At 38.6% G+C, this 27,458-nt stretch overlaps 3 protein-coding genes and 1 long non-coding RNA gene across 5 annotated transcripts in view; 2 read left to right on the top strand and 2 right to left on the bottom strand.

The window, feature by feature from the left end:
- The window catches only part of nbas (NBAS subunit of NRZ tethering complex), a 177,545-nt gene extending 171,178 nt beyond the window's left edge, over window positions 1-6,367 (bottom strand). Inside the window, exons 1-5 of the mRNA XM_005449591.4 lie at window positions 6,249-6,367; window positions 5,781-5,832; window positions 2,988-3,024; window positions 989-1,066; window positions 349-396 (exon numbers count right to left, since the gene is read on the bottom strand). Of these exons, the coding sequence (XP_005449648.1) occupies window positions 349-396; window positions 989-1,066; window positions 2,988-3,024; window positions 5,781-5,832; window positions 6,249-6,341 (308 nt within the window). The 5' untranslated portion in view covers window positions 6,342-6,367. The remainder of the gene's footprint in view (window positions 1-348; window positions 397-988; window positions 1,067-2,987; window positions 3,025-5,780; window positions 5,833-6,248) is intronic.
- A 196-nt stretch (window positions 6,368-6,563) lies between these two features.
- Window positions 6,564-13,471, top strand: ddx1 (DEAD (Asp-Glu-Ala-Asp) box helicase 1). Its single transcript, XM_003440732.5, has 26 exons — window positions 6,564-6,651; window positions 6,771-6,822; window positions 6,921-6,984; window positions 7,070-7,099; window positions 7,227-7,323; window positions 7,475-7,522; window positions 7,634-7,717; window positions 7,833-7,916; window positions 8,033-8,109; window positions 8,202-8,274; window positions 8,389-8,465; window positions 8,552-8,666; window positions 8,813-8,951; window positions 9,176-9,236; window positions 9,389-9,487; window positions 9,633-9,722; window positions 9,843-10,031; window positions 10,230-10,281; window positions 10,461-10,607; window positions 10,766-10,857; window positions 10,965-11,037; window positions 11,158-11,230; window positions 12,148-12,190; window positions 12,275-12,370; window positions 12,663-12,783; window positions 12,975-13,471. Exons 1-26 carry the CDS (start codon window positions 6,636-6,638, stop codon window positions 13,103-13,105), a joined length of 2,223 nt encoding a protein of 740 aa, XP_003440780.1. The 5' UTR covers window positions 6,564-6,635; the 3' UTR covers window positions 13,106-13,471.
- On the bottom strand, window positions 9,873-10,232 carry LOC112842402 (uncharacterized). The gene is made up of 2 exons (XR_003214154.1): window positions 10,138-10,232; window positions 9,873-10,059 (listed from the first exon to the last, which is right to left on the bottom strand). It is a non-coding gene; the product is annotated as an uncharacterized LOC112842402 (long non-coding RNA).
- A 2,787-nt stretch (window positions 13,472-16,258) lies between the features above and the next one.
- LOC100705477 (uncharacterized) lies at window positions 16,259-27,247 on the top strand. Of its 2 annotated transcripts, XM_019346218.2 has the most exons (4): window positions 16,259-16,415; window positions 16,649-16,776; window positions 17,089-17,185; window positions 19,934-27,247. In XM_019346218.2, the coding sequence occupies exon 4, from the start codon at window positions 19,959-19,961 to the stop codon at window positions 26,577-26,579; it is 6,621 nt and encodes a 2,206-aa protein (XP_019201763.1). In that variant the 5' UTR covers window positions 16,259-16,415; window positions 16,649-16,776; window positions 17,089-17,185; window positions 19,934-19,958; the 3' UTR covers window positions 26,580-27,247. The 2 variants fall into 2 exon arrangements, with proteins under 2 accessions (XP_019201763.1, XP_003440788.2); XM_003440740.5 differs by lacking the exon at window positions 16,649-16,776 and having other exon boundaries at window positions 16,261-16,415.
- The last annotated feature ends 211 nt before the right edge of the window (window positions 27,248-27,458 follow it).

Here is a 27,458-nt window from a genome sequence, read left to right as displayed (position 1 = left end):
AAAAAGAACACACAGATATTCATGCGTGTGTATGTTTTGATCCCTTTCTTTATACACCCACAAATGAAAAGGGATGCATTGGTGTTTTCACTGTTAGCTTGAAATTTTTCAAAACGGGTGATACAAAGGTACGCTAAACTGATTCAAATATTTTCCTGTGATGGATTACGCTCTTACTGACTGTACTGATGCTCGAAACACAGTTTTCATCTTTTAAATGCAAGCTGACATTGGACTTCTTTGTTAAAGGGAGATGTGATAAATCACCCCCTTAATTAAGACTATCACTCACACACACACAAACACACGCACACAGCCTCAAAGAGAGAGACAGAGTTCAGTAATTACCTAATTTCCACACACTGATCTTGAACCACTGCCAACAGTTTGCCATTGCTGTGGAGTAAAACAAGAGAATGGGTCAGGAATTGCTGGAAAAAAAAATATCAAATAGAACAGAAGAAAAGCAGAAGAGCAAAGAAAGAAAGACATAAATAGATGTTATTGCCTATAATATAAATCAAAATTAAATGAAGACCCTCAAGAGTGAAAAGATTATGTGTGGGATTGTGTGGGGTTTGAAATGATAAAGACGGGAATAAATGTCCAGGTTGGACTGCTGAAAGAGAGGAGGAACAGTAATAATCGGGAGCATTAAGCGTAGCAAAAAGAGTTTCAGAGGAAATGAAATGAGAGAGAAAAGATATGGGGCAGACAGAAATCAGCCACATCAAACTAATGGACATCTGCAGCATCGTTTGACCACGCTTCTCACTGTCTCGGACGGTGGAATCGATAGTCAATTAAAAACTGCCTTTCTACTTGGTTTGTCTGTTGTAATGAGTGCAATTAAATGATTGGCTGAGGGGATAGGCAAGGGGAGAGGGAGAAAGACTTAGTGTGTGTCAGCAACAAAGTAGCTCACATTCAGGTATTGATTACAGAGACAGAGCATGTCTGTAAGTGAGCGTGTGTGTTTTTGTTGCACCTTGCAAGCACCAGCTGCCAGTTGATCTGCTTGTTTGCCAGGCGGACAAGACCGAGAGGCAGGGACGAGCTGGAGGGGCTGAGAAACACAAGGTCGAATAAACGAGAAGAAGAAAACAAATTATAACAGGTTAACCATTATTCAGTAGGTACATTAACAGAGTACTGTACCTAAAAGGTCTAGTGCATAAAAATTATATTACAAGTGAGTTTATATAGTTTTTATATAGGTTGTTGGATGTAACTAAATTATGTTATTTTATTAAAATCAATTCAACTCAAATCCAAGTCACTCATCCCTTTAGTTAGGAGCCTTTTCTATGCTTGAATGACTCAAAGGTCAGCGTTAAGTGACTTAACAAATGCAAAAACATTCCTATTAAATCAAACGGGTACAATGACTGGAGAGAAAATTAGGAAAGTATTGGGGGGGGTTCATTCGTAATTTACATAGATTTTTTTTTTCCTGTCTGTACAGCCTTGAATACAGTAGTTAGCAACATTAGCCACAGCACATATGTTTTCTACAATTTTTAAACACCAGTATAAATATGTGTAAAAGTGTTTTCGGCTGAACACGTTCCCCCTTTCAACAAATGCAAATGGCACAGCATGTGGACAACAGCCTGATTCTATCAAACACAATTGCTAATACGTTCTCATCCACAGAAAGAGAAGGGGAACTGGGACATAAACATGGCTGGAGGAGTTCTTAAATATTTAATAAGGTTATTGATGTTGCCAGTGAACCACCCGCTGAGAGGATAAGCAGGCCTTGGTGGTAGAGAATTACAGAATCTACCGCAGGAAAAATTGTTGCGTGTGTTAGCGCGATATATCGAGAGAGTGTGAGAAGAATATTTTCAGACTGCTGTAACATTTACCTACAAAATGTGTGTCAATATGAAGCTACTTTTGGCTGCTCTCTCTTCACAACAGCGGGTAAATTAGTTGGCCAAGTTGTGGGCCAAATTTGAGTCTTTCCCAGACTGATTCTGGACCCCAGGCCTTATGTTTGACACCCCTGACCTAAGCCCATGATTGACTTGTGTTATGCGTTGCAGTAAGCTGTCATCTTAGTTAGCAATATAATGTACTATAGCACTATAAATATATATTCAAGATACACACCTAAAAGCAAAAAAAAATGCAGTTTTATTGCCCTTTATAATTAAACATTTAAGATGGTAGACGGTATAGCATATATGCATGGGCAACATTTTTTCAGAGGGACATACTGAGACAAACAGTATGCAAACATCCACATTTTGAACATCTCATTTGAAACATGATGTACATTGTAACAAATTCTGATAAATATTTTTTTTAAGACATAGCAGACACGAAAGGGGCCTTATTTGAAATACCAAGAACTTTCTGTTCGAAATTTTTTGACTTTATGTCAATGTAATGTTAACGGCTGTATCGTCATTTAGCTTTACTATGCTATTATTAACTATTTAAAAAAAACTAAATAATTAATAATATAATTTATTTTTCACCTATAATAAAACTAAAATTATGTCTTTTTTTAATCTGCATTGCAAAGTTACATCTGTTGATCTACAATGTCTCAAAGTAAAAGAGTTGACACTATTCCTTTTACAGTTCAGTAGCGCTGTTAGTGCTGCTGCTTATCGCGTCACTTAAAAAGCAGCAATGAAGTGTGTTAATTTTTAGCGCATTTAATACTCAAATATTTTTACCAAGACAGAAAAAAAAATTCTGAATAAAGTTCTTGTCACTATGAACATCACATTACTAAAAGTCTTCCCGACACAAGATTTTCATAGTCAAAGCCAAAGAAAAACGATCACATTACTTCATCCATAAGATTTGAGATTGTTATCAAATATGTAATGCGTATCTGTAAAAATCGGATTAATATTAAGCACTAGGAGTCACAGCTTTATGCAGCATATTTGTTGTTTACACTGGTGAAATAACAGCAAGTCATGCCTGGAGCAGACAGCAATCCTTTTTAAATAATAATGACTTACCTGTACCACAAATAGTGAAGGATCAAGCGGAACGGGCCTGTAAGAAATGTATGACAGGTAGTAATTAATAAATGTCTGATTACATAAAGTTTAGTTTTTTCTCTTTGTTTCATTGTTACTCATTTTACTTGCTTTTTGTTTTTGTTTTTTTAAATATACTTCTGGTGCAAACTATTGAGATCTTAGCACACGTGGCCATATGTTATCAGCTTTAAAATTTACACTAATGCTATCATATGCTTGTAATTTAAGACTCTGGGCCACAAGCACAGACTCAGCTTTATTTCATTCACAGCCAAACTGAAGCAAGTAGTTTTCTTCTTTTATAAGGGGTCAACGGTAAAGGGACATGGCTCAAAGAGAATGATGTTAAACATTATGATGCCTTATCAGTAAAATTTTGATGTTTATTAAATAGGGTTTTCTTAAGAATAGTGTTGTAGGCTAGCATTTTATTCTTTTTTATAGCATTCTGTTATTCAACAATGACTACAATTGCAGAAATGTGACTGGCTTGTTTATTTGATTTTTATTGACTATTTGGAACAATTTGGAGATTCAGATTAGCCTAGAGATTGTTTTTCTGGTGTTGTGGGAGGAATCCTGAAAATCCTGGGAAAAACTGATGTAAACATTGGCGAGAACAGAGAACTCCACACACAATTGCTCAGTTGCACAGCTTAAGGTAACAGCTGAGATCTGGACAACACTACAGGGAGTGCAGAATTATTAGGCAAATGAGTATTTTGTCCACATCATCCTCTTCATGCATGTTGTCTTACTCCAAGCTGTATAGACTCGAAAGCCTACTACCAATTAAGCATATTAGGTGATGTGCATCTCTGTAATGAGAAGGGGTGTGGTCTAATGACATCAACACCCTATATCAGGTGTGCATAATTATTAGGCAACTTCCTTTCCTTTGGCAAAATGGGTCAAAAGAAGGACTTGACAGGCTCAGAAAAGTCAAAAATAGTGAGATATCTCTCAGAGGGATGCAGCAGTCTTAAAATTGCAAAGCTTCTGAAGCGTGATCATCGAACAATCAAGCGTTTCATTCAAAATAGTCAACAGGGTCGCAAGAAGCGTGTGGAAAAACCAAGGCGCAAAATAACTGCCCATGAACTGAGAAAAGTCAAGCGTGCAGCTGCCAAAATGCCACTTGCCACCAGTTTGGCCATATTTCAGAGCTGCAACATCACTGGAGTGCCCAAAAGCACAAGGTGTGCAATGCTCAGAGACATGGCCAAGGTAAGAAAGGCTGAAAGACGACCACCACTGAACAAGACACACAAGCTGAAACGTCAAGACTGGGCCAAGAAATATCTCAAGACTGACTTTTCTAAGGTTTTATGGACTGATGAAATGAGAGTGAGTCTTGATGGGCCAGATGGATGGGCCCGTGGCTGGATTGGTAAAGGGCAGAGAGCTCCAGTCCGACTCAGACGCCAGCAAGGTGGAGGTGGAGTACTGGTTTGGGCTGGTATCATCAAAGATGAGCTTGTGGGGCCTTTTCGGGTTGAGGATGGAGTCAAGCTCAACTCCCAGTCCTACTGCCAGTTTCTGGAAGACACCTTCTTCAAGCAGTGGTACAGGAAGAAGTCTGCATCCTTCAAGAAAAACATGATTTTCATGCAGGACAATGCTCCATCACACGCGTCCAAGTACTCCACAGCATGGCTGGCAAGAAAGGGTATAAAAGAAGAAAAACTAATGACATGGCCTCCTTGTTCACCTGATCTGAACCCCATTGAGAACCTGTGGTCCATCATCAAATGTGAGATTTACAAGGAGGGAAAACAGTACACCTCTCTGAACAGTGTCTGGGAGGCTGTGGTTGCTGCTGCACGCAATGTTGATGGTGAACAGATCAAAACACTGACAGAATCCATGGATGGCAGGCTTTTGAGTGTCCTTGCAAAGAAAGGTGGCTATATTGGTCGCTGATTTGTTTTTGTTTTGTTTTTGAATGTCAGAAATGTATATTTGTGAATGTGGAGATGTTATATTGGTTTCACTGGTAAAAATAAATAATTGAAATGGGTATATATTTGTTTTTTGTTAAGTTGCCTAATAATTATGCACAGTAATAGTCACCTGCGCACACAGATATCCCCCTAAAATAGCTAAAACTAAAAACTACTTCCAAAAACATTCAGCTTTGATATTAATGAGTTTTTTGGGTTCATTGAGAACATGGTTGTTGTTGTTCAATAATAAAATTATTCCTCAAAAATACAACTTGCCTAATAATTCTGCACTCCCTGTAGTCTCAGTCTCAGAGATTAAGCCAAACAGGATCAATGTTTCTGGAAGCATTTACTTTAGAATATGAAGAAAACCTGTCATCTATAAAACAGTCTGGCATCATGTCATGATATGATATGATCATTTTTTGAATGAGGAAAGTAGACTGTTCACAGATTCTGTTTAATTTTCAGTTTCAATAAATCACAGCACTTGTTTTCCATTTTCCTAACGAAATATGAAAATAGATGAACTCAAGACTCAAGACTTTTGCACAGTACTGTATGCTGGATGGACTTTAATATCCCAGTAAGAAGATTGCATGCCTTCCAGCCTCTATGAACTCCATACTGTATTCTGGAGTCATAAATGACAGAATATCAAACAAGATACATATAAAGATTGGCGTGGTGGACTGTTGGCAAGTTTGTTAATCATTTTAGAATAGCCACAATCAATGTGAGAATGCTGCTTCGGGCAAGTGCTGTATATATGCAATATATGCATGCATATTATCACACCATGGCAACTAAAATCAGAACTTACCTGTCACAGCTTTTGCAATTAGAGAGGTGCTGTACTCCTTGTTGCCTCGCAACTGCAATGTAAAATAGTAACAGATGAGCTGCGATTACCATTTTTTGATATTGATTTTCCAATTTCATTCTGGAGTTTTAATGAAACCTAGTGATAATATGGTCGTTTCTCTGACAGAGCAGATTTTTGATTTTAGATCATTATAAAAGCTGCAGGTAAATTAAACTTATGCAGGACACTAGGGCTAAATGAGCACTCGCTGCTCTGCTGTGTGATGTATGATGTGTGACGGGAAGGTGAAACTTTGTTTATCAAGACAACCAACTGCAACTTATCCTGTATTTGTGCTACGTGGCTCTGCGCGGCTGACCCCATGAAACTCAAGGCGGTTGTCTTTCGCTGGTCATTTCTACAGCTAGCTGCTCACCACAAGACCTACGCCGTGAATAAAAAACCCCAAAAGTGAAAGCTACCAACCTGAGTGTCTGTCTCTGATGGCCATTCAGTAATAACCAGTAAATCGTATAAAATGTTTTCTTCTTCGCCCTCAATTAAGCTTTCTTCGGCCATGTTTACAGCTGTCAGAAATCTACGGCGACAAGCAGGGACAAACTATAAAGAAACGCGTTTGTAACTGAACTGTTGCTAACCGTCTATAAAAGCGGTTCTGTGATTTTATTTGGCTTATTATAAATGTTAATATTAGGTTTTGTATCTCTAGTCCACAAGCGACCTTTTTTCTCAAATCCCCGCTTTATTTTTACGAACTTGTTCACTATCCGGAACTAATTTTACTTGGCTGTTGAGGGGGAGCCTTTGCTAACTGGCACATCCGGTTGCGTTGCACTTGTACTAGCAGCAGCAATGGCAGCGTTTGGTGGTGAGATTTTTACATTCCTACTTAATTTTGACGTTACAGTTTTAAATTGCTTACACATCAACTGCCGTTTTAAAGCTACGTAAGCCTACTCAATCATTTAATGTGTTTTTATGTGACAGAAATGGGGGTAATGCCTGAAATCGCGCAGGCTGTGGAAGAGATGGACTGGCTGTGAGTTCAGCTACAAATTTGCAAAATCATGCATGCTGTTGTATGCTTACATTTTAATATTTGATATCAAACTGACTAAATGTATCATCGGTTTTCAGGTTGCCTACTGACATCCAGGCGGAGTCCATCCCCCTCATCCTTGGTGGAGGAGATGTGCTCATGGTAAGCTTGGCTCTCCGGAGACATTTGGCTCACAGATATTTGCACTCTGCTGCAAGGCTGACATCTGACTTTTCTGTCTTTTTAGGCTGCGGAAACTGGCAGTGGCAAAACAGGAGTAAGTACTTAACAGCGACACAAACTTGGGAGAAATGCCTTCTTTTTCTTTTTCTTTTTATGGCTACACTGTATACATTTATTTTCACACTTACTGAGTCATGACAGTTTCCCCTTGTCCTCCTCAGGCCTTCAGTATCCCTGTGATCCAGATTGTGTACGAGACCTTGAAGGATCAGCAGGAGGGCAAAAAGGGCAGAGCCTCTATCAAAACTGGAGGAGCCAGTGAGAATATTTAATCAGTTATCTGGTTTCAGGCTTCATGATTCATATGCCATCTTAAATGTGTGCATATAAATTAAGACTTTTAATGTTGGGTAGACAATATAGAGTGTTCTGCAGGCATTTGACCTGCTCTTCTTTTGTTTTGTCTCAGTTTTCAACAGCTGGCAGATGAATCCTTATGATCGCAGTACAGCCTTCGGTAAGAACAGATCAAAAACATGCAATGTTTATGTAAATGTCATTTTCCAGCTTTTTGTTTTGTTTTTTTAAACAACATATGCTCATTGCCTTTTAATGTTTTTCTTCTTAGCAATTGGGTCAGATGGCCTGTGCTGCCAGAGCAGGGAGTTCAAAGAGTGGCATGGCTGTCGCTCCACTAAAGGTGTCACCAAAGGTGTGTGATGTACACAAGTGCTTACGGAGTGATCAGAGAATCAAATAATTGTATGATGGATCAAGAAACATAAAAGTGTAAATTATTATCTGTCCTTATATGTTTGTTTTGTTAGGGAAGTACTACTATGAGGTGACCTGCCATGACCAGGGCCTGTGCCGGGTGGGTTGGTCTACCAGTCAGGCGGCTCTGGACCTGGGTATTCTTTTCTACCGTCTACAATATTAATGCAGCAGAAAATGCTCCACTTTAAACAATTTATTTCACCAGAGCACTACTGTAATTTAACACCAGACTCTTTGTTTTTCTTTCTAGGAACTGATAAGTATGGGTTTGGTTTTGGTGGGACTGGAAAGAAATCCAACAACAAGCAGTTTGACAGCTATGGGGAGGTAACAGATAATGAAGGATCATATTATTTACATTTTTCAAAGTAATTTGGGGATGATTTTTTTAAATGGGTTCTCTTTGCTATTGTTTTTAGGAGTTTACCATGCATGACACTATTGGATGCTACGTGGATCTAGAAAAGAGCCAAATTTCATTCTCTAAAAATGGTATGGTCCCAGATTTTCTATTATGAAAAATAAATATCTGAATATAAACCTATTCGGAGTTGTTAGAAATAGAGAAATAACTCAAATTGGTTTATGTTGGTTTTCTTTCACCAGGTAACGACCTGGGTGTGGCTTTTGAAATTCCTCAAAATCTGAAGAATCAAGGTTTCTTTGCTTCCTGTGTGCTCAAGGTATCGACGGATAAGACAACACAGTGATGGCAGAGAACAAAAAAAACTGATGCCTGACTGACACAATCATCTTTTCTGTTTTACAGAATGCAGAGCTAAAGTTTAACTTTGGAGGAGAAGATTTTAAACATCCCCCTAAGAGTGGATTTGTTGCCCTGGACCAGGCACCAGAGGGTCATGCTGTCAAATCCTCTCAGACAGGTGTGTGCGTTCAACCTCATTTCAGGCACTTAAGACAAGATTGTTCCTTTTATGGTACATGCCTTCTTTCACTCACTGGTGTTAAAACAAGGTACATTTTCAAATTTGAGTATGTTAAGTACAATATTTCTTCTGTGATTGTGCAGGCAGTGCCAAAGTGAGTCAGGTGAAAACATCCTCAAATGCACCCAAAGCTCTGATCATTGAGCCGTCTAAAGAACTGGCTGAACAAACCCTCAACAATGTCACACAGTTTAAGAAATACGTGGACAATCCCAAACTCAGGTATGACACCATGGAGGTGTTATCGACACTGAATGACACAAACTGAACAAAACCTCGACTTAAAAAAAGAAATAAAAATGAATTTGTAGTAACAATCCAGATTATTCTGTCATCCCTTTAAAAACATAATTTGCCTGCGTTTCCCAGTCTATTTTTTTATTCCTGTTTTTACACCACCAGATGGAGCCATGCTATTTTGGTAATTTGTCAGTCTGTCATTGCAGGGAGCTGCTGGTGATTGGTGGTGTGGCTGCCAAAGACCAGCTGGCTGCTCTGGAACAGGGGGTATGTGACACATACAGTTACTCCTACCCCCACCCCCAAAAAACAAAAAACATTGAATTAGTTTTAATTACTGTAAATCAAATTGTTGAAATATGTTTTTTAATTGCATGTCATTTTTCCTGTTTTTTTTCCTGGTGTCATCTTATAATTAGGTTGACATTGTGGTGGGAACACCTGGTAGATTGGACGACCTCATTTCCACTGGGAAACTGAGTTTGTCCCAAGTCCGCTTTCTGGTGCTGGATGAGTGTGTATGTGAATTTTTTTTTTTTTTTTTTTTTTTTTTTTATAGATTACACATATGTTTTTTTTTTTTTGTTTTGTTTTTTTTAATGGTTGATATATATAATATAGCATAAAATCCCTTAACCATTTTGTGTCCTTTCTGCATCTCAGGATGGCCTCCTGTCAGCAGGTTATACGGACTTCATCAACAGGATCCACAATCAAATCCCTCAGGTCACCTCTGATGGCAAGAGACTGCAGGTAATGCTGAGCATAAATTACATGTGTGAAATTAAACCTGTGTACTGTGATAGATGTTATTGTTGTAGAAGGATGTTTGCTGGCATTAGTAGTTTAGGTGACGATCTCTTTATTTTCCAGGTCATTGTATGCTCAGCGACACTACATTCATTCGATGTGAAGAAGTTATCCGAGCGCATCATGCACTTTCCCACCTGGGTGGATCTGAAGGGGGAGGACTCTGTTCCGGAGACTGTTCACCACGTAGTGGTGCCCGTCAATCCTAAGAGCGACCATCTGTGGGAGCGCCTCGGCAAGAACCACATCCGGGTGAGTTCCTCGTGCTCGGGGAAGGAAACTGAATAAACAGAAAAGTACTAAAACCTCAAGTTAAGCAATTTGGCTATGTTTCAGACTTGGGTGGAGGAATAATCACCTTTTTATTCTACACTATGTATATTGTTATCATGTCTTTGTCTTAGTTTAGAGTTGTGGTGATTTAGCTGTTTCCTCTGTTTCTCTGGGTAGACTGATGAAGTTCATTCAAATGATAACACCAGACCAGGAGCCAATACTGCAGGTAGGTGCAGTTGGGCAGCACAGTTCAGACCGTTCATCTTCATCACCCTAATAGAAAGTGTAAAATACCATTATTGTCCATTCACTCCAGTCAGTATACACATCACATAAACAACACAGATGACACTTACCTTTATATGAACTTCAGTAAAGGTGTGTGTGTGTCTTTTTGTGAGTCAGAAATGTGGTCAGAGGCCATCAAGATCCTGAAGGGCGAGTACGCAGTGAGAGCCATTAAAGAACACAAAATGGACCAGGCTATAATCTTCTGTCGTACCAAAATTGACTGTGACAACATGGAGCAGTACTTCATTCAGCAAGGAGGAGGTAGGCTGTGTTGGAACAATTTAGATTTTTTTTTTTTTTGTTTGATTGAGCCACTACAGAAGTTTAGAAAGTGAAAAAAGACACAGCTAAATATGAATACTTCGGGGGGGGGGGGGTCCCCAGTTACAAATGGCTGTGTTCATGTGTGTCTTCTTCAGGTCCAAACAGCAAAGGTCACCAGCTTTCCTGTGTTTGCCTCCATGGCGATCGTAAGCCTAATGAGCGGAAAAATAACCTGGAGCGCTTCAAGGTAAAATAACAAAAAAAGCAAAACAAAGCAGAAATCATAACCTGCTTATGCTGTTTAACAAAATGCAACCAGTCTGTGTTTTTGAGGATTGTTGTTTGTGTTCTCAGAAAAAAGAAGTGAGGCTGTTGATCTGCACTGATGTAGCTGCCAGAGGAATTGACATCCACGGAGTTCCTTATGGTATATGGAAGCTTGCTAGAAAATTATATTACTTTACAAATAAAAATTATATATTCAGTGAACATTACAGAAGAGTTGCTATATTTTTTTAATATTTATGTTAATGGTTTCTTCCTCCAGTGATTAACGTGACTCTGCCAGATGAGAAGCAGAACTATGTCCATCGTATCGGCAGAGTGGGAAGAGCTGAAAGGTACCTACTGATTTTATTTTTTTTATCCCCTACCTTATTTATTCATTTTAATATTCATAAGTTTGTGTGAAAGAGCATGTTGTATTGGTAAAATATATGTATGCATGTATTTATTATTTACTTGCTGTTAATCAGGAAATTCAAACTGCAGTTCCACCAGTAAAAATCTTCCATAATTCAGGCCAATTACAGTCTAGATTATAAAGGGCAAAACAAACATGCATGTAATTCAACTCAGTCCAGTTTTATTGGCATAGCACCAGTTCACCATTTATATAACGCCAAATCACAACAACAGTCACCTCAAGTAGCTTTAAATTCTAAGGTAAAATCCTACAATATTATAACGAAAGAAACGAACCCCAAGAAATGGATGATCGCCTGTGACCAAGCACTTGGCGACAGTGGGAAGGAAAAACTCCTTTTTAACAGGAAGAAACCTCCATGGAAGGGCATTCATCCCTGTATGTACTACAATAGCTTAAATAAGGAAAAAAAACAAGGTTAGAAATCATCATTCTAGCAAGTCGCCACTTTCAAAACAAAAAGAGTTTTTGTTTAAACAACGATAAATGTAGGATAGTATCACACTAGTCTGCTGCCCATATGAAGGTGAAAGCATTAACGAAATGGAACGCAGTTCCTAAATAAGTAGGAGTAATCAGCCAAAGTCAATCTGGAAGTAGATGACAAAGGCAAAGTCGTTTACTTCCTTTCTTTCTTCTTCCTTTTGTCATCTTCTTCTCTTCCATCTGCTCCTTTTAAAGGTCACAAGAGCAGATCACCTGTCTCCATCTTAAATGATCATCATTGCCACCTCAAACTTTCACATGGCGTGCCTGAGTGATGACAAACAATAAATTATAATGTGATCTCTACATAGCATTAACATTGTGTAATTTCTTTTCGACTTGCAGAATGGGATTGGCTATCTCCTTAGTTGCTATGGAGAAAGAGAAGGTAAGGTGGACTATAGATGTCTGTTTAGTCCATATAAGTTTGAATTTTGTATATGATTTTAAGTACATTTTTCTACCTGTGCAGGTGTGGTACCATGTTTGCCCGAACCGAGGAAGAGGTTGCTACAACACACGACTGAAGGAGGATGGAGGATGCACCATCTGGTATAATGAAAAAGAGGTGAACAAAGATGCAGACAAACCTAATCTGGTTGATACAGCAGCTGCAATTTACTGTTTGAAATAGAAACACGTGTGATACAGCAGTTCTTTTGAAGTACTGTATAAGCAGCACATGCATTCATAATCACTCTTAAGTTTGGGGTGTGCCAGGTTAATAGTCCAATACATTCACCTTTAAAATCTGTTGGGAAGTAAAGTTGCACACAACATACTTTCACTCACACATCCTCATCATGCACTCTAAACTCTGCTTGTGTCATTTCTTTTTTTCCCTTTTCCTCCAATCACAGCTCCTATCAGAAATTGAGGAACATCTTAAGTGCACCATCACCCAGTGTGAGCCAGACATCAAAGTACCCGTGGATGAGTTTGATGGAAAGGTGACCTATGGGCAGCGCAGAGCACTGGGAGGTATGTGTGACAAAAAGGAAGGATGACATGTCTGCACAAGACTATGGGAATGGTTGCATATGCACTTTAAAAAAATTTTTTGTGTTGTTTGGAAGGATTATGAGCATTAAAGCATCATGAGGCAGGTTGTAGTGTTTATTATGTCTGCTCATGTGCTGAGCTTGACCAGAAAACATGTCATCTTTGTCTAGGTGGTAACTACAAGGGTCACGTAGATGTTCTGGCCCCAACCGTCCAGGAGCTGGCGAGCCTGGAGAGAGAAGCCCAAACATCCTTTCTTCACCTGGGTTATATGCCCAACCAGCTATTCAGAGCCTTCTGAACCTAACTCCAGCTATCAGAATAGCACTACATGCTAATCATACACAATCGGGAAACTATAACAAAAGTGATTTTTAATTTACATGAGTTATAAACTAAAAGGTGTCAGGATTTCCAGAATTTCAGCATTGAATGCTAAAGGACTGTTTTTTGTTTTGCATTTAGTGCCGAGGCCTGTTGAGATGGCTGGCACAATGATTTCGACGTCATTTCCTGCTACACTTGAACTGAAAACGTTGTATACTTAATTCTGATTGGTTGGTTTGGTTTATATGGCTGAGTGAATCATTTAAGACATTTATATAGTAAAACTTCACTGAAAGTGACTTTGTTTTCTTTTCTCGATTAAACTTGAGTGGCATTCTCAGCTTGGATTTGGTTTCTTACATTTAATCGTCAGCAAAGAAAGACAAATCTGTATTTGTTATAAGCTTTTCTGTGCATTTAGTTTGTTTGTCTCCAGTGATTTCAGTTTGAAGAAATTTTTAAGAAGCAGTGGGGAGATGTTTGGAAAGAGAAGAGGGAAAGAGAAACATGCAGTAGATTAAATAAAAAGATACCTATGTGATTATAAAAAAAACACCTCTGGTTTGAGAAGTCATATTTTAAATTTGGCAATCACAAGGTGCCCATTACCCTAAAGCATACTTATAATAAAAGAATGAAGGCCATTCTGCTTAAATACAATGTGAGAGGTGATACAGAGGCTAATAACTCATAAGAAGGGGGTTTAATGAGGTCGTGAGTGAAGAAAGAGAAAATAGAAAGTAGCCATTTCCTCACAGCCATTCATTTAATCACATTGCTTTTTTTCTGCCCACATTACCTGCAGCCCACTGGAAGAATGTACTAAAAGACATGTCTGCATTGGTATTTAAAGAAAAAGGGGAAAAATAATTTTCAAGATTGAATTTTTAAATTTACGATAATGTTTTTTCTGAGTTATTCATCCCAGGAGTTCAAATATTTATTTATTTCCACCTGAGCCTTTAAAAGTGAAGCATTCCTTGAATGAAATAATGGTCTTTTTCTGAGTTTTCACTCAGAATTTTACCACCCTTCCCCAGTCCCTTATTTTTATTAACCTTCACTGGCCCTAAGGCACCTTTGTAAATGAACTGTTTGAAGCATTGACTGCAGGAAATAGTATTTTATGTCTTATTTATATTTTATACGCTTTATAGTCAAATAAACTTTTCTATAGCTTATGTGTAACAGTATTGCAATAGCAAAGCTACATATGAAGGCGAAGGAGAATGATCTACATTGTGGCAACATGATACCAGAACTGGACACCAAGAAAAAATATCATCCATACCATGACAGAGCTGGACGCTTGTTGAGTATTTAGTCCAAGATGAACCTGCAGAATCCCCTGGGTGTAGTTTAGTTGCCTAATTTTCAGTCTTTGAAAGTGGATTAGAAATTGAGGCTGCACAACAAGGATGTGAACTGTAGGCCCAAAAACTGAGAGAAGGAAAAAAAACAGCCAAACAGACAATGAAGGCACCAAGTGTGCTGTCACACTTGAATTGCCTTAAATGGTATGAAAAACAGTTTGTGGTGGTGGTTTGATCACTTTTAGTGATTTTATAATAGAAAAGAATTACATGATGGTGAATTTTACTTTGTAAAAGTAATATTTTCTTATTCAGCCATTTGATCCAGCACCTGTTTGGAAGATCCTTTTGATTATCTTTCTTTTATAAAACTACTAAAAAAAACTATAACATGCCATTATTGTATATCAGGCAGTATTGATTAGTAGTAGTGTATTGCTCTTTGTGCTTATCTCTAAATTCAGTTAGAGCATCAAGACTCCTAGTGGTTCTGGTTATTTGCTTACATCTCATGGATTTTGAGTATGCATGTGTTGACAGTTGTCCTGTTCTGAGCTATCATTTCATCAGCTGAAACAATATATGAAAATATCAGATTGTGTAACATTTGAGCACCTTCCTTGACCACCTACCTTCACAAGTTCTACAAGCCTTATAAATGCAATTACTTACAAATGACTGCATCCTTTCTTCTAACAGGCCTCATCACATGGACCTCTCAGAAAAGGGAATCATTTTAGGTGTACTTTTAACTTTTTAACTTTGTATTGATTCAGCAAACCCAGACAGAGAGCTAAGGTCAAATTGATGTGCTTTCAAAATAAAAGTCTTACAAGCGTAAACTAAACTACGACAGCAGCAGGTGACACAGCAGTCACTGCAGTCTTTGCATTTATTAAGCGGTTGTACTACTTAATGAATTTGACTTTTGTACATTTTTTATTCATGCAACTAACTAATTAGTTACAGTAAAGTTCTTGAAAGTCACGCTTTTAAAATCCAGAGAAGACTGAAGCATCCCAATGCATGCAAACAAGCTCTGATACACACACACAAGAAAAACAAACTTCCAGTAGACTTAATTTGCAGTTTTTCTTGAGTATATATTAGAGTTTGGTTGGATGCATGTAAATGCCTCAGTCTTTGTTGCATTTCCCTCGTTTGGTGTTTTTTATAATGGTGATGATGAGCGCTGCGTAACCATTTGGGCTAAAAGCCACTATTCTTGTGTAACATCATAATTTATGTTAACCAGATAATTCCCTGCCCCTTTCGTCCTCAAGGTTTATGCATTTTCACCCTGAAAAAGAACATTTTCATCATAATAATGGATTATAGAATAAAGGTGATCACTAAGAACAACTTTTTATCGATTGTGCAGTCTCACACAATTAGATGACAGAAATTATTTGAGCCTAACAATGCCAATAAGTAGCCCATAACTTTGTATTTGTTAGCATAAATATTAATTGAGTCATACATTTACACATATTTAAATGGCATATTTAAAAATGGCAATCATAAAACAGTCTGCTCTGAGTCCATATTTATGTAACCCAAGACTAACACATAACTTAAGCAAAAGAAAAAGGAGGGGTGGGGTGTTACAACAATAAATTTCACCATTTCCAAGATTTTTTAAACATTAATCCAAGCCTGTGTGCAACTTTTCAAGCATAACTCTTTGGGTAAAATGATCTATGGTTTGTTTTGGGTTTTTTTTTTTTGTTTGTTTGTTTTGTTTTGTTTTTTAACAAACCGTGGTTCATTTAATGTATTGCACTTTTATTTTGAAGTAGTGGCGTTCTGCTGTGACGTCACTTCCATAACAGAGCTGTGCAGCGTCTATAGTCTCCCTCCTGAAATTCAGGGATTTCAACTCCGCTGCATCCTTCAAACGTTGTCCCGCAAAGAAGTGCGTAGTTTTACCAAGTGAGAAGCACGGCCGTGTGAATGTTGTGCACACTTTGGGTAAGCTTCATCCTGTTTGCGGTCTCCTTTTTGACGTCGCTTTCCCGTTGAAGCAGCTGTTTGTAACGACTTCACATCGCCATGTTTAGGTGGAAAGTAGTAAATGCAAACCTTCGATTAGGTTTTTCTTCCGTTGGACCACTTTTGGCACTGCTGTTCATCGTTTCCGTGTTAAATACATGGATGGCATCCTTTTAGTAATAATAATTGGACTGTGTTTTTTTTTTTTCCAGAGAGCTCAGTGAATTATTGTGAAGCACTTCAGTGTTCAGAAGCATTTGGTGCAGTCAAAATAATCGCCATCTGCTGGTCAAAATGCTTTGTTTGGAAAGGACTGTCCAAAAGGTTTCACTTTTATTCGGTAAAGCTGTTTTAACTAATTATTGTTGAATTTACTCATTTTTTTTAAAGAGTCTGTATCTTTTCGTTTAAGTGCCGTGGTAGATTGACAAAAAAAATACCCCCAGTTTGACTTTTGTCACAAGGAACAGCTGGTTTGTTTTTCTCCTGGTTAACGGCCCCACTTTCACTGAAGTGTAACTCACAAACACATGTCAACAGTGTTTGTGAGATGGTGTCTAACAGGGCTGCATGTGTTTATCGTTCTTTAAGCAAGAGCTGAAGAATCAATACATTTATTATTTTACAAATAAGCTTTTCATTTTTCATGCAGGGCTACAGTGTATCCACACGGTCTCTTTGCTACTTGGATGACAGCAAAGGGACCAGAGCAGGGACCAGACGTGCTGGATATGCTGATGTTGGGCAGAGTAAGTAGCCAGCTTAAGGACACTGAGGTTTCACACACAAATCATCCTCTTTTTCTCTGAATTTGTTCATACAGTACAAACGAATTTAGAAGTGACTTAGACTGCAATAGCAGTAAACAGATATCTTCAAGCTTAACGATACTAAAAGTATACGATCTTTCATACGCAGTTATTTTTTTAAATTTAATTTAATGATGATAACGATTAGAAACTAAAATATTCAAAACAAAAACATCTAAAATGTTGTAGGTTTTTGCATTACTTTTTACTTTCTTTTCATCAACACAAAAAACAGACAAAACAGGAAAAAAAGAAGTTTCTGATATATCCTGCAAAATAGTGCAGAAGTATAATACAGCCCCTTGAAATAAATTCTAAATAAAAACATGTCTAGGAGGGACCAAATTTAATTTTTTTGTGCACAGCTTCCACTTGGAAACTGCACCTTGACAAAATGTGTTTTGTTGTGTTCTGACTCATTAACATGCACATTAGTATAGCACAATTGCCTGGTGTGCATATTTCATAGTTTTGCTGCACCTAGCTCAAGGTAAAAAACATTTCTACCATTTGCTTTTGGTATTCCAGCCGATTACAGTAGCTTGTCAAGAAATGAAACATGCACCAGAGATGAAAAGCTCTCAAACTAACAAGGCTGTGAACACTTGGACTGGTTCTTATGTAGCAGATTTCTACTTGAGGAATTAAAGCACTTAATATAACCTCATTCACACCCAACCATTTAAGCACTTTTTTTTCTACACCTAAGTGCTTTTTATCTAACATTTACACTAGGGATGTGCGCAACTAGTCGAGTAGCTGACTAATCGTTGCTGTTGTCACTAGTCGGTGCCAGATTTACTAGTCGTTTAATCTAATTGTTAAAATTTAATTGATGCCCAGTGCTAGTAAATTATTGTGTCCTAAATGTTATGCAGCCATCTGCCACCAGATGGCACATCGTTGTTGAGAAACACCATAAATATGATAATCTAGGCATCATCTGTTTGTTAAAACTATTAGAATGAAATCGCGGATACAAGCATCAGAAATTAGCTTTGTCTGATGGGCGCTCCCTTAGTCATAGGGTGAGGAGTTGAGTCATTCGAGAGGGGTTCACACGTCAATTGCCTACTCCTCCACATCGAAAAGAGACGGCTAAAGCTCCTGGGTGCCCCTCCTGGGTGCTGCTGGGCACATCCTACCAGGAGGTTTGTTTCTTGGATTTAGACTAGTCAGTTAAATTAACTTTTTTCTTCGTTTAATTAACTAAGAATTGAGTCGCCTACATCCTATTTCACACAGACTCATACTCTCACGTGTGAATGTGAGAGTGAATGAATAGTGGAATTGTAAAGCGCTTTGAGTGTCTAGAAAAGCGCTATATAAATGCAATCCATTATTATTATTATACCCTGATGAATGGATCAGACAGCAACTTGAGGTTTAGTATCTTGCCCAAGAATAGTTAGGCAATTAGACTGGAGATTGGAGCAGGCAGGGATTGAACCATCAAGGTTATGATTGGTCTACAGCCACCACAATGTACAATGAAGTCATGGAAATATTCAAAAAGTCTGCATGCAGGAATTCTTTTTTAATAGGTTTGTTTTGCCTAAAGAGTACATGCAATGTCATTTCTGAGTGCAAAAAAACTCCACTGCATTGCTTATTTGATGTTATCAAATACCCAAGAGTTATAGAAAAAAATAACCTCGAGTTGCTGCTTGAACTTAATAAATAAAACTTAATGAAAATCTCTAAAAATTGTGGATTGCATCATAACAACTTTGCTTATTTGTAAATTTATTTATTTATTGGTTTGCAAAAGCAAAATGAAAATCTTCACGCTTAAAAGCATGAATAATGATATTAAAACATAATTACATTACTTCATGATATTAAAAAAATTGGGGGCTGCTTTCGGGAATTATTTTGTGACCGTAACTGGGGTTGGGCAAGTGGCTAAAGCCATTATTACTGAATTTCTAGGTAATAATTCAAGATCAGAATCCTCAGTTTGCCGACCAATTTAGTTTAAGGTATGTGATCATGTTATGAATGGTTGCTCCCCTGAACTCAGTCCCTATTAACAAATAGGGCAAAGCCTCGGACAACAATTGGTTACAAGTGTCTGTCCCACTTTGGCCGTCTCAGGATGGCCTCTTACTGTTATCATAACCAGTAAGAGTCCAAAAGTCCGAACTGCACTGGTATAAGTTGGATAATATAATTAAAATGTAGAATTTCACAAATAAATAATATAGCACAAATAAATATTCTTAGCTCAGGGTCAAGTTTCAAAACAGCAGCCCTATGTCCAGTATGAGAACAGATAATATGCTCAAAGGTAAAGGTAAAAGATGGAAAAAAATTAAGAAATATCTAGGGAAGCTGGCAACATGAGCATGTTTGTTTCACATGTGGACCAGTGCCAAAGTTAATGGAGCTCTGATTCAATAGGACTACTGTTAACATACTATCGATACGTGCCTTTTTTTTTTTGTCCTGCACACTGTTGAACACTGTGGCTTGCAGTGTACTGAGCTAGCTGTAGTCTTACAGTATGTCTGTGCCCCGGTATCAAAACCCAAAGCTTATAAAATTATAGTGGAGTGGGTAGAATAAAGTGCACTGTTTTTTTGGGGGGTTTTTTCTCGGCTGTTATAGTGTGAAAATTGGTACATTTAGACCGAGTTAATGAGTTATGGTTCATATATAATGTATACTATTTTTGTTTCCACACAGGAATAGGGGACGCAAAGATACGAAAATGGAACTGAAGATGGAGGACACCAACCCAAATAGACTGAAGGACAGCAAAAGGATGGATGCCAACACTGTCTGGCAATGGCGGATTATGCACGTAAAAAAATACTCAAGAAGCCCCGAACCATTCCATTACAGCAATAAAATTGGATTAGATTTTAATGTTGGATCCACGGCACAGAAACTGGATTTACAATTACTGACAAACGGGGTCATGCTTGAAATCTGTGACTTTGCTAAAATGGTTACAAAGGGTAAAAGCCACTTTATCATGAACATTCTGGAGAACAATTTTGATCTTGGTTTGGAAAATGAGCAACAACGGATTCATTTTAGAGCTCAGATTTCACACAAGCTCAAGGACCTGATGAGGAGGCCTCCTAAAGAAAAACTTGACATTGCTGCTCTTTTTGGTTCTTCTTTTGTACCAGTGTGGGCCAGAAGCATCAAAAAAGAACCAAATGCAGGAGCAGATTGTCAGTATTTCAGTTTCCAGGTGAAGAAAGAAGATAATGGTACACATACAAGCAAAATTCCTTGTTCACAAACATCTGAAAAAAAGATTGACCGACTACATGCTGATGTCAGCGATGATGAAGAGGAAATTGAGTGCTTAGGGGCGCAGTTAAAAGAAGAAATCAGAGGAGATGTTCTCCCCTTTTCATACCCTTACTGTGAAGAAATTGGTTTGCGCTTTGAAAGTGGTGCAAAACAAAGCCTTGATCCAGGTTTATTGACAAATGGTATGATGGTAGAACTGGTAGACTTTACTAGAGTACTGATTGCATCCTACAGCTCTATTATTCTCAGTGTCCTGAAGCATAATTTTGAACTTGACCTTCAAAATCAACAGGACAAAAAGCAAGTTTTGTTCAGCGTGTCCCAACTGTTGAAAAGGAGAAAAAAACTTAAGACCACTGGTACTAAAATAAGTCCACATTTTAAGAATGAGCTGTTTTCCTTTGAGACAAATCCCTTTAAAAGAGCTCCAGCACAGCTGACTATGGAAGAACTTTTATACGAGAGCTTGAAGAAAAGAAGAAAGTATAATTCAAAAGCAAATATGCAAAATGAATGTGACATGGAAGAAGAGACAATGGAAACAGAAAGTAACATGTGGAAGCTGCGTGCTAACCGTGTGAAACAAATCCTGTTGGTACTAGACAAAGAGTACTGTACATTCTTCAGGCCCAATAAAGCAAATTTGGAATTCAATATTGGGTTTGGGCCCAAGAAAAACTTGAGTGGTGACTATCTGACCAATTCTGTTCTGTATAAAGTTGCTCGATTTGCCTTGGCAGTGAATTCATCCCAGCAGGAATTCATCATGGAGATTCTTGAGAAGAACTTTGACTTAGGCCTGAAGAACAAATCTTATAAACCTGCCTTTGCATGTGAACTCATGAGTAGAATAAGACAGCTTCAGAAATGCGAGGATCCGGTCAAATTCTCTAAAGAAGTTTTTGAACTTCCTCGTCCTGTTCCGTCATTCAGAATGACATCTCAGAGAATGGACATTGTTGGCCCAGACCTCAGCAGCAGATCGAATGTGAAGGAATCTGATATTGCTCCTTCAAATTCTCCTGACTCACAAGCTGAAACTAAACTAAGTCCAAATGTTGTAACTACAACTGAGTTACCAGTCCATCTACATGAAACTGAACCCAAGCCACATACTGAAACCAAACCTGAAATAAAGTCAGAGAAAAATGTCCATCCTTATCACTTCTGCAAGGAGATTGGTCTGAAACTTCATGTCAGCTGCAGTCAACAAAAACACAAACTTGACATCAGCAAACTGACCAAAGGAGCAATGATGGAAGTAACAAACTTTGCCGAAAAGTTGTGTGGAACATTTGAGCAGATTTGCCTGGACGTTCTCAGACACAACTTTGAGCTTGATTTGCAAAGTGTCGATTCTGAACTTGCAAGAAATATCCTTGGACACATTCCGGCTGCAAATGAGGAAAGAAATCTTGTGACCCGTGTAACCCATGGGAAATCGAAGCACCCAAAAAGAGATTACCCAATTCTCCCGACACTGAATTGCCAGAATAACCCAAATACAGAAGCATGTAGAGCTGATTCTACTGAGGAAAATATACACAAAGATGTAAGCAGTACCACTGACCCTGAACAACAAGATGACCTCAACTCAGCGCTGTGGAAATTGAGGCGTATTCAAATTCAGCACATCCTCTCAGTACCTCATGGAGAACACTGCCCACTTTATTCTTACTCTAGATGTAAGAAATTGGGCATCGACTTTAATGTAGGATCTGGAGTAAAACTAAATCTTGACCCAAAGTTACTTACCAATGGCATCATGGTTGAAGTTAACACGTTTGCCGAAGCAATGTTGTCATCTACAAAAGATTTCATCACAGCGATCCTGGAGTACAACTTTGATCTAAATTTGAACAGCGAGGCAAGTCGCAATGCCTTTGGAAAGAAGCTTATGCGAAACTCTGGAGCAATGAAGACAAAGAAACTAGCTGCATCTCAGAAGAAAATACTTTTTCAACTGCCTGACTCAAAATCTGTAGATGAATATACTCCATATTGCCCCAAATGTTATCAAGATAGAATTAAGCGTCGTCAAGATAAATCGCAGTCCGGTCGCGTCCCTGAGCAGCCCCAAACTGGGTCAGATGTTTGTGCTGATGCAAAGGCAGAAAGTACTCAAAATGATCGAACCTCTATTTCTGCAGCAACAAGAAAGACTATAATGAGCTGTTACCCCTCATGCAGGAAAATGGGTTTAAGACTGCGCGTGAGTAAAGCACACCGTAAACGTAAACTCGAAACACGTGCTTTGACCTGGGGTGTTATGTGTGAGGTTTATTCTTTTGCCAGGAAACTGAGTGGAACAAAGCATAAACTTGTCAATGATATTCTTGAGCACAACTTCAACTTGGACAAACAGACTCTAGACCTCAATCCTTCAATGTTGTTCTGTAGAGTACAGCCACGAGAAGGAGAGCATGCCTGGTTCAATGATGTTTTTGTTATTCAGGCACCTCGCAAATGTCCTGTTATTGGGGTTAAAAGGGAAGGACAATCCAGCACGCAGACAAATGAATGGAAGGAAACGATCAGAAAAAGACAGCTGGACATGCAGGCAAAGAAGAAAAGGGCCATGGTGGCAAGTGATTATGCCATGGATAATGTAGGAAAGATTGGATTTGATGAAATGGGTTTGAGTCTAGACGAAACAGTAGGAGGGGACTATTGCTACATGTGTCCTATAGAAGCAGACACACTCACAGATTCAGAAAACAGCGGGAATGAGGATGACATAGAAAACCCAAAATCATCTCGCCTCTCTGCTCCTTTCCATACCACCACCGATAGTTCCTTCAGTTCAGCAGTTGTAGACACAGATATGGACCCGCCATCTCCAAGTCAGCCAGATGAAAGTGGGCTGCTAGAATATGAAGAGGAGGAAGAGATTCCAACGGATGTGCCAAATGAATTTGACATGAAAGAAGAGGAAATGGAAATGGAGAGTAACATGTGGAAGCTGCGTACTCACCGTGTGAAACAAATCCTCCTAGTCCTAGACAAAGAGTACTGTCCATTCTTCAGGCCCAAGAAAGTTAACCTAGAATTCAATATTGGGTTTAGGCCCAAGAAAAATTTGAGTGCTGACTGTCTGACCAATTCTGTTCTGTATAAAGTTGCTCGGTTTGCCTTGGCAATGAGTTCATCCCAGCAGGAATTCATCATGGAGATTCTTGAGAAGAACTTTGCGTTAGACCTAGAGAGCAAAAGCCACAGATACACCATTGCATGTGAACTGATGAATAAAATAAGGCAGCTTCAGGAATGTGAAGATCCAGTCAAATTCTCAAAAGAGGTATTTAAACTCCCTGATTCCTGCATGAACAGCAGCATATCAAGATTGGATGAGTCTGATGTTGAACCCTCACACCCCCCTGATTCAGATGGTGAAACTAAACCAGATCCACATGTGTCAACTATACCAGGTTTACCAGCTGGTCCACCTAAAACAGTATCCGAGGAAAGTGTGAACCTGTATCCCTTCTCCAAGGAGATTGGTCTGAAGTTGCATGTAAGCTGCAGTCAACAGAAAAACAAACTTGATGTCAACAAACTGACCAAAGGAGCAATGATGGAAGTGACAAACTTTGCTAAAAAGTTGTGTGGGACATTTGAGCAGATTTGTCTGGACGTTCTCAGACACAACTTTGAGCTTGATTTGCAAAACGTCAATTCTGAACTTGCTAGACATGTTCTTGCACAAATTCCTGTTGCAAATGATCATAGAAATGTGGCAACCTGGGTAGCCCAAGCAAAGCAAAAGAACACACGAAGAGATTATCCAATAGTCATGAAACTGAATTGCCAATACAAGCCAGATGCAGAAATATGTAATGCTGCATCTACTCGAGCAGTCAAGCACCAAAATGTAAGCAATTCCACTGACAAGCAACAAAATGACCTAAATTCAGTTCTATGGAGATTGCGGATCAATCAGATTCAACGCATCTTCTCAGTGCCTCATGGAGAACATTGCCCACTGTATTCTTACTCCAGGTGTAAGAAATTGGACATGGATTTTAATGTCGGATTTGGAGTAAAGCAAAATCTGGACCCAAAGTTACTGACCAACGGCGTCATGGTAGAAGTTAACACATTTGCCGAAGCAATGCTGTCATCCACAAAAGATTTCATCATGGAGATCCTGGAGTATAACTTTGATCTAAATTTGAACAGTGAGCTATTTCACATTGCCTTCGCAGAGCAGCTCATGCAAACCATTACAACACTGAAGTCAAAAAAATTCAGCCTGCCTCAAAAGAAAAAGCTTTTTAAACTCCCTCAGTCAGTTTTCATAGAGGAATATACTCCAGATTGCCCCAAATGTCATCAAGATAAAAATGGCAAGCTTGTCCAGGATGAATCTTACTCTGGTAATGTGCTTCACCAGCCTCTTGCCGTGACCAGTGTCATCTCTACTAATGCAAGCAGCACGGTAAAAAAGCCTCCAGATGATCAAACCTCTTCTTCTTCTGCATCAGTAGAAACAATATTGAACACTTACCCTCTCTGCAAGAAAATAGGTTTAAGCCTATGTGTGGACAAAGCTCACCCAAAACTTAAACTCGACACATGTGTTTTGACATGGGAGGTCATGTGCGAGGTGTATTCTTTTGCCAGGAAACTGTGTGGGACAAAGCACAAGCTTGTCAATGATGTTCTTGAGCACAACTTCAGCTTGGACAAGCAGAGTCTAGACATGAATCCTTCAGTGCAGTTCTACAGAGTGAATCCACATGATGGAGAGCCCGCCTGGTTCAGCGAAGTTTTTATTATTCAGCCACCTCGCACATTTCAAGTCATTGAGAGTACAGAGGAAGAGCTACCCACTGTGCAGAGAAATGAATGGAAGGAAACGGTTCGAAAAAGACAACTGGAAATGCAAGCAAAGAAGGAAAGAGCCATGCTGTTACGTAATACTCTGAGTGCTGTGACATTAACAAAGAATAAGCAGAAAAATCTCTATCCTATTTGCAAGAAAATAGGTCTGGACCTTGATGTTTCATCAAAATCAGCGGACAAAAAAAAGCTGAACTTGAAGTTACTGACATCATCAGTGCTGTTGGAAATACAGAAATTTGCAGCAACGAAAAGGAACCAGTATTTCCCGGCTATTTTGTTTGACATCCTAGACTATAACTTTGAGATTAGCTCACAGCATCACAAGCGCTGGGAATTTTCAATCGCTGCTGCAACCAAATTCCATTCGATGATCAGACAGTATCGAAATACTGGAATAGAAAAGATCTTCAAGTTACCATTTCTGTCTGGACCCAAATTCCCACAGAGCTCAACACAAAATCTGCAAAATGATAAAAGTGCTCATAGAGTGGATGGAAACCAATGTGTGCAGCCAGCAACATACCATGCAATCCAAATGCAGCCAGTGACAATAATGCAGATGAATGTTAACCCTATGAACATCCCTACGATTACCTCAATTTTTACACCTATGATTACCTCTGTAATCAACCCTATGGTTACCCCTGTGATTAACCCAACAATTACCCCAATTTTTACACCTGCAGTTACCACCATTAATACCCCTATGATTGCCCCCATGAGCACCTCTACACTTACCCCCATGAATACCCCTACGATTACCTCCATCAGTACCACCACAACTGTAGGTTGTGACGGTTTTCTTCCAGGAAACCTCCAAATTAAAGAGGAGGAAGATGATCCACGTTATGGCAATATGCCATCACTGGATGTTGAAACAAACTATCACCAAGGTAATGATGATGTCAGAACTGACTCAAACACTGAGGCTGCCAAGAATTTAGTCCCAGGTCATCCTGCAGGATCCCTTGGGCATACCGCATGTCCAACCTCTGAAAGCAATAATGGAAGCAAGTCATCACAGCCCTCTGATGGATGTGTGCAAACTGCATCTTTAAGTAGTGAGACTGTCATAAAAACAGAGTCGGACACTGAGGGATACATGGATTACTACATGGTAACTGTAGGTCAGGACACTGAGATAAAAGAGGAGCAGGAACATGTGCCAGCTGGAAGTGCAGAAAGTGAAGTGGATATTAAACAGGAATGTGAGTGTTAATGGAAAAAAATGTCTTTTGTATAGACCACTAAGTTTGAATAATGTTGCCTTAATTTCTGTGAAAAGCTTTCTGTTGTTGATGGAGAAGGAGAGTTGAATCTTTTTTTTTTTTTTAAGTGGTCTCAATCTATACAAATATAATAGAGCTATGGGTTAAAAGCCTGAAAAGATGGCTCATATTGACCAAAAGGTTTCAGGGCAAATGTCTGCAGCATGCAGTTCTCATGGAACCACATGTGTTATTTCCCTTCTGTAGCAACCTTTTAGTACTCTAATTTATAACAAAGAATTTGGATGTTGAACTTCATAGATGTTTACTTTTTTTCCCTTTTCTTTTTATCCATTGAGGTATCCTGGACTGTTTGTAAAATGTTTATCATTCTATGTTGTTCTCATTTTCTTGCTTTTTGTTTTATATATTTTACTCTTTTTTTACATATGTATGTATTTCACTTTATAAATGAGCAAAAATAGGAATACGTCATTAATGTGTAAATATGTTTATACATAAATTTTTCAGATAATTTTCCAGAATGGCAACAATAATGTAAATTACTAAAACTGAAGCTGCAACACAAATAGATGTATGTATTCATATTTGAGGTAATATACACATTGATAGCTCACTGTATGTACATTTTGTATAAAGTTTTGAAAGCTCGAACCTATCATATTGTCATGGTGTGTTTTATATATATGTATGTGTGTGTGTGTGTGTGTGTGTGTGTAAATATTACAGTGGCGAACACATTTATTAGCTGAATTTAGGTCAGTGTAAGGTGTTGGTGATTAATACTTGTATTCCCGACCCAAAAAAAATAGTCTTGGTGTTTAAATGTTATGCTCGATCAGTTTTTTACTGAAGTCCAGTGTGCCTAA

The sequence above is a fragment of the Oreochromis niloticus genome, linkage group LG15, assembly GCF_001858045.2.
Source record: "Oreochromis niloticus isolate F11D_XX linkage group LG15, O_niloticus_UMD_NMBU, whole genome shotgun sequence".
NCBI classification, from domain to species: domain Eukaryota; kingdom Metazoa; phylum Chordata; class Actinopteri; order Cichliformes; family Cichlidae; genus Oreochromis; species Oreochromis niloticus.
This window is presented reverse-complemented; position numbering and strand designations above follow the sequence as displayed.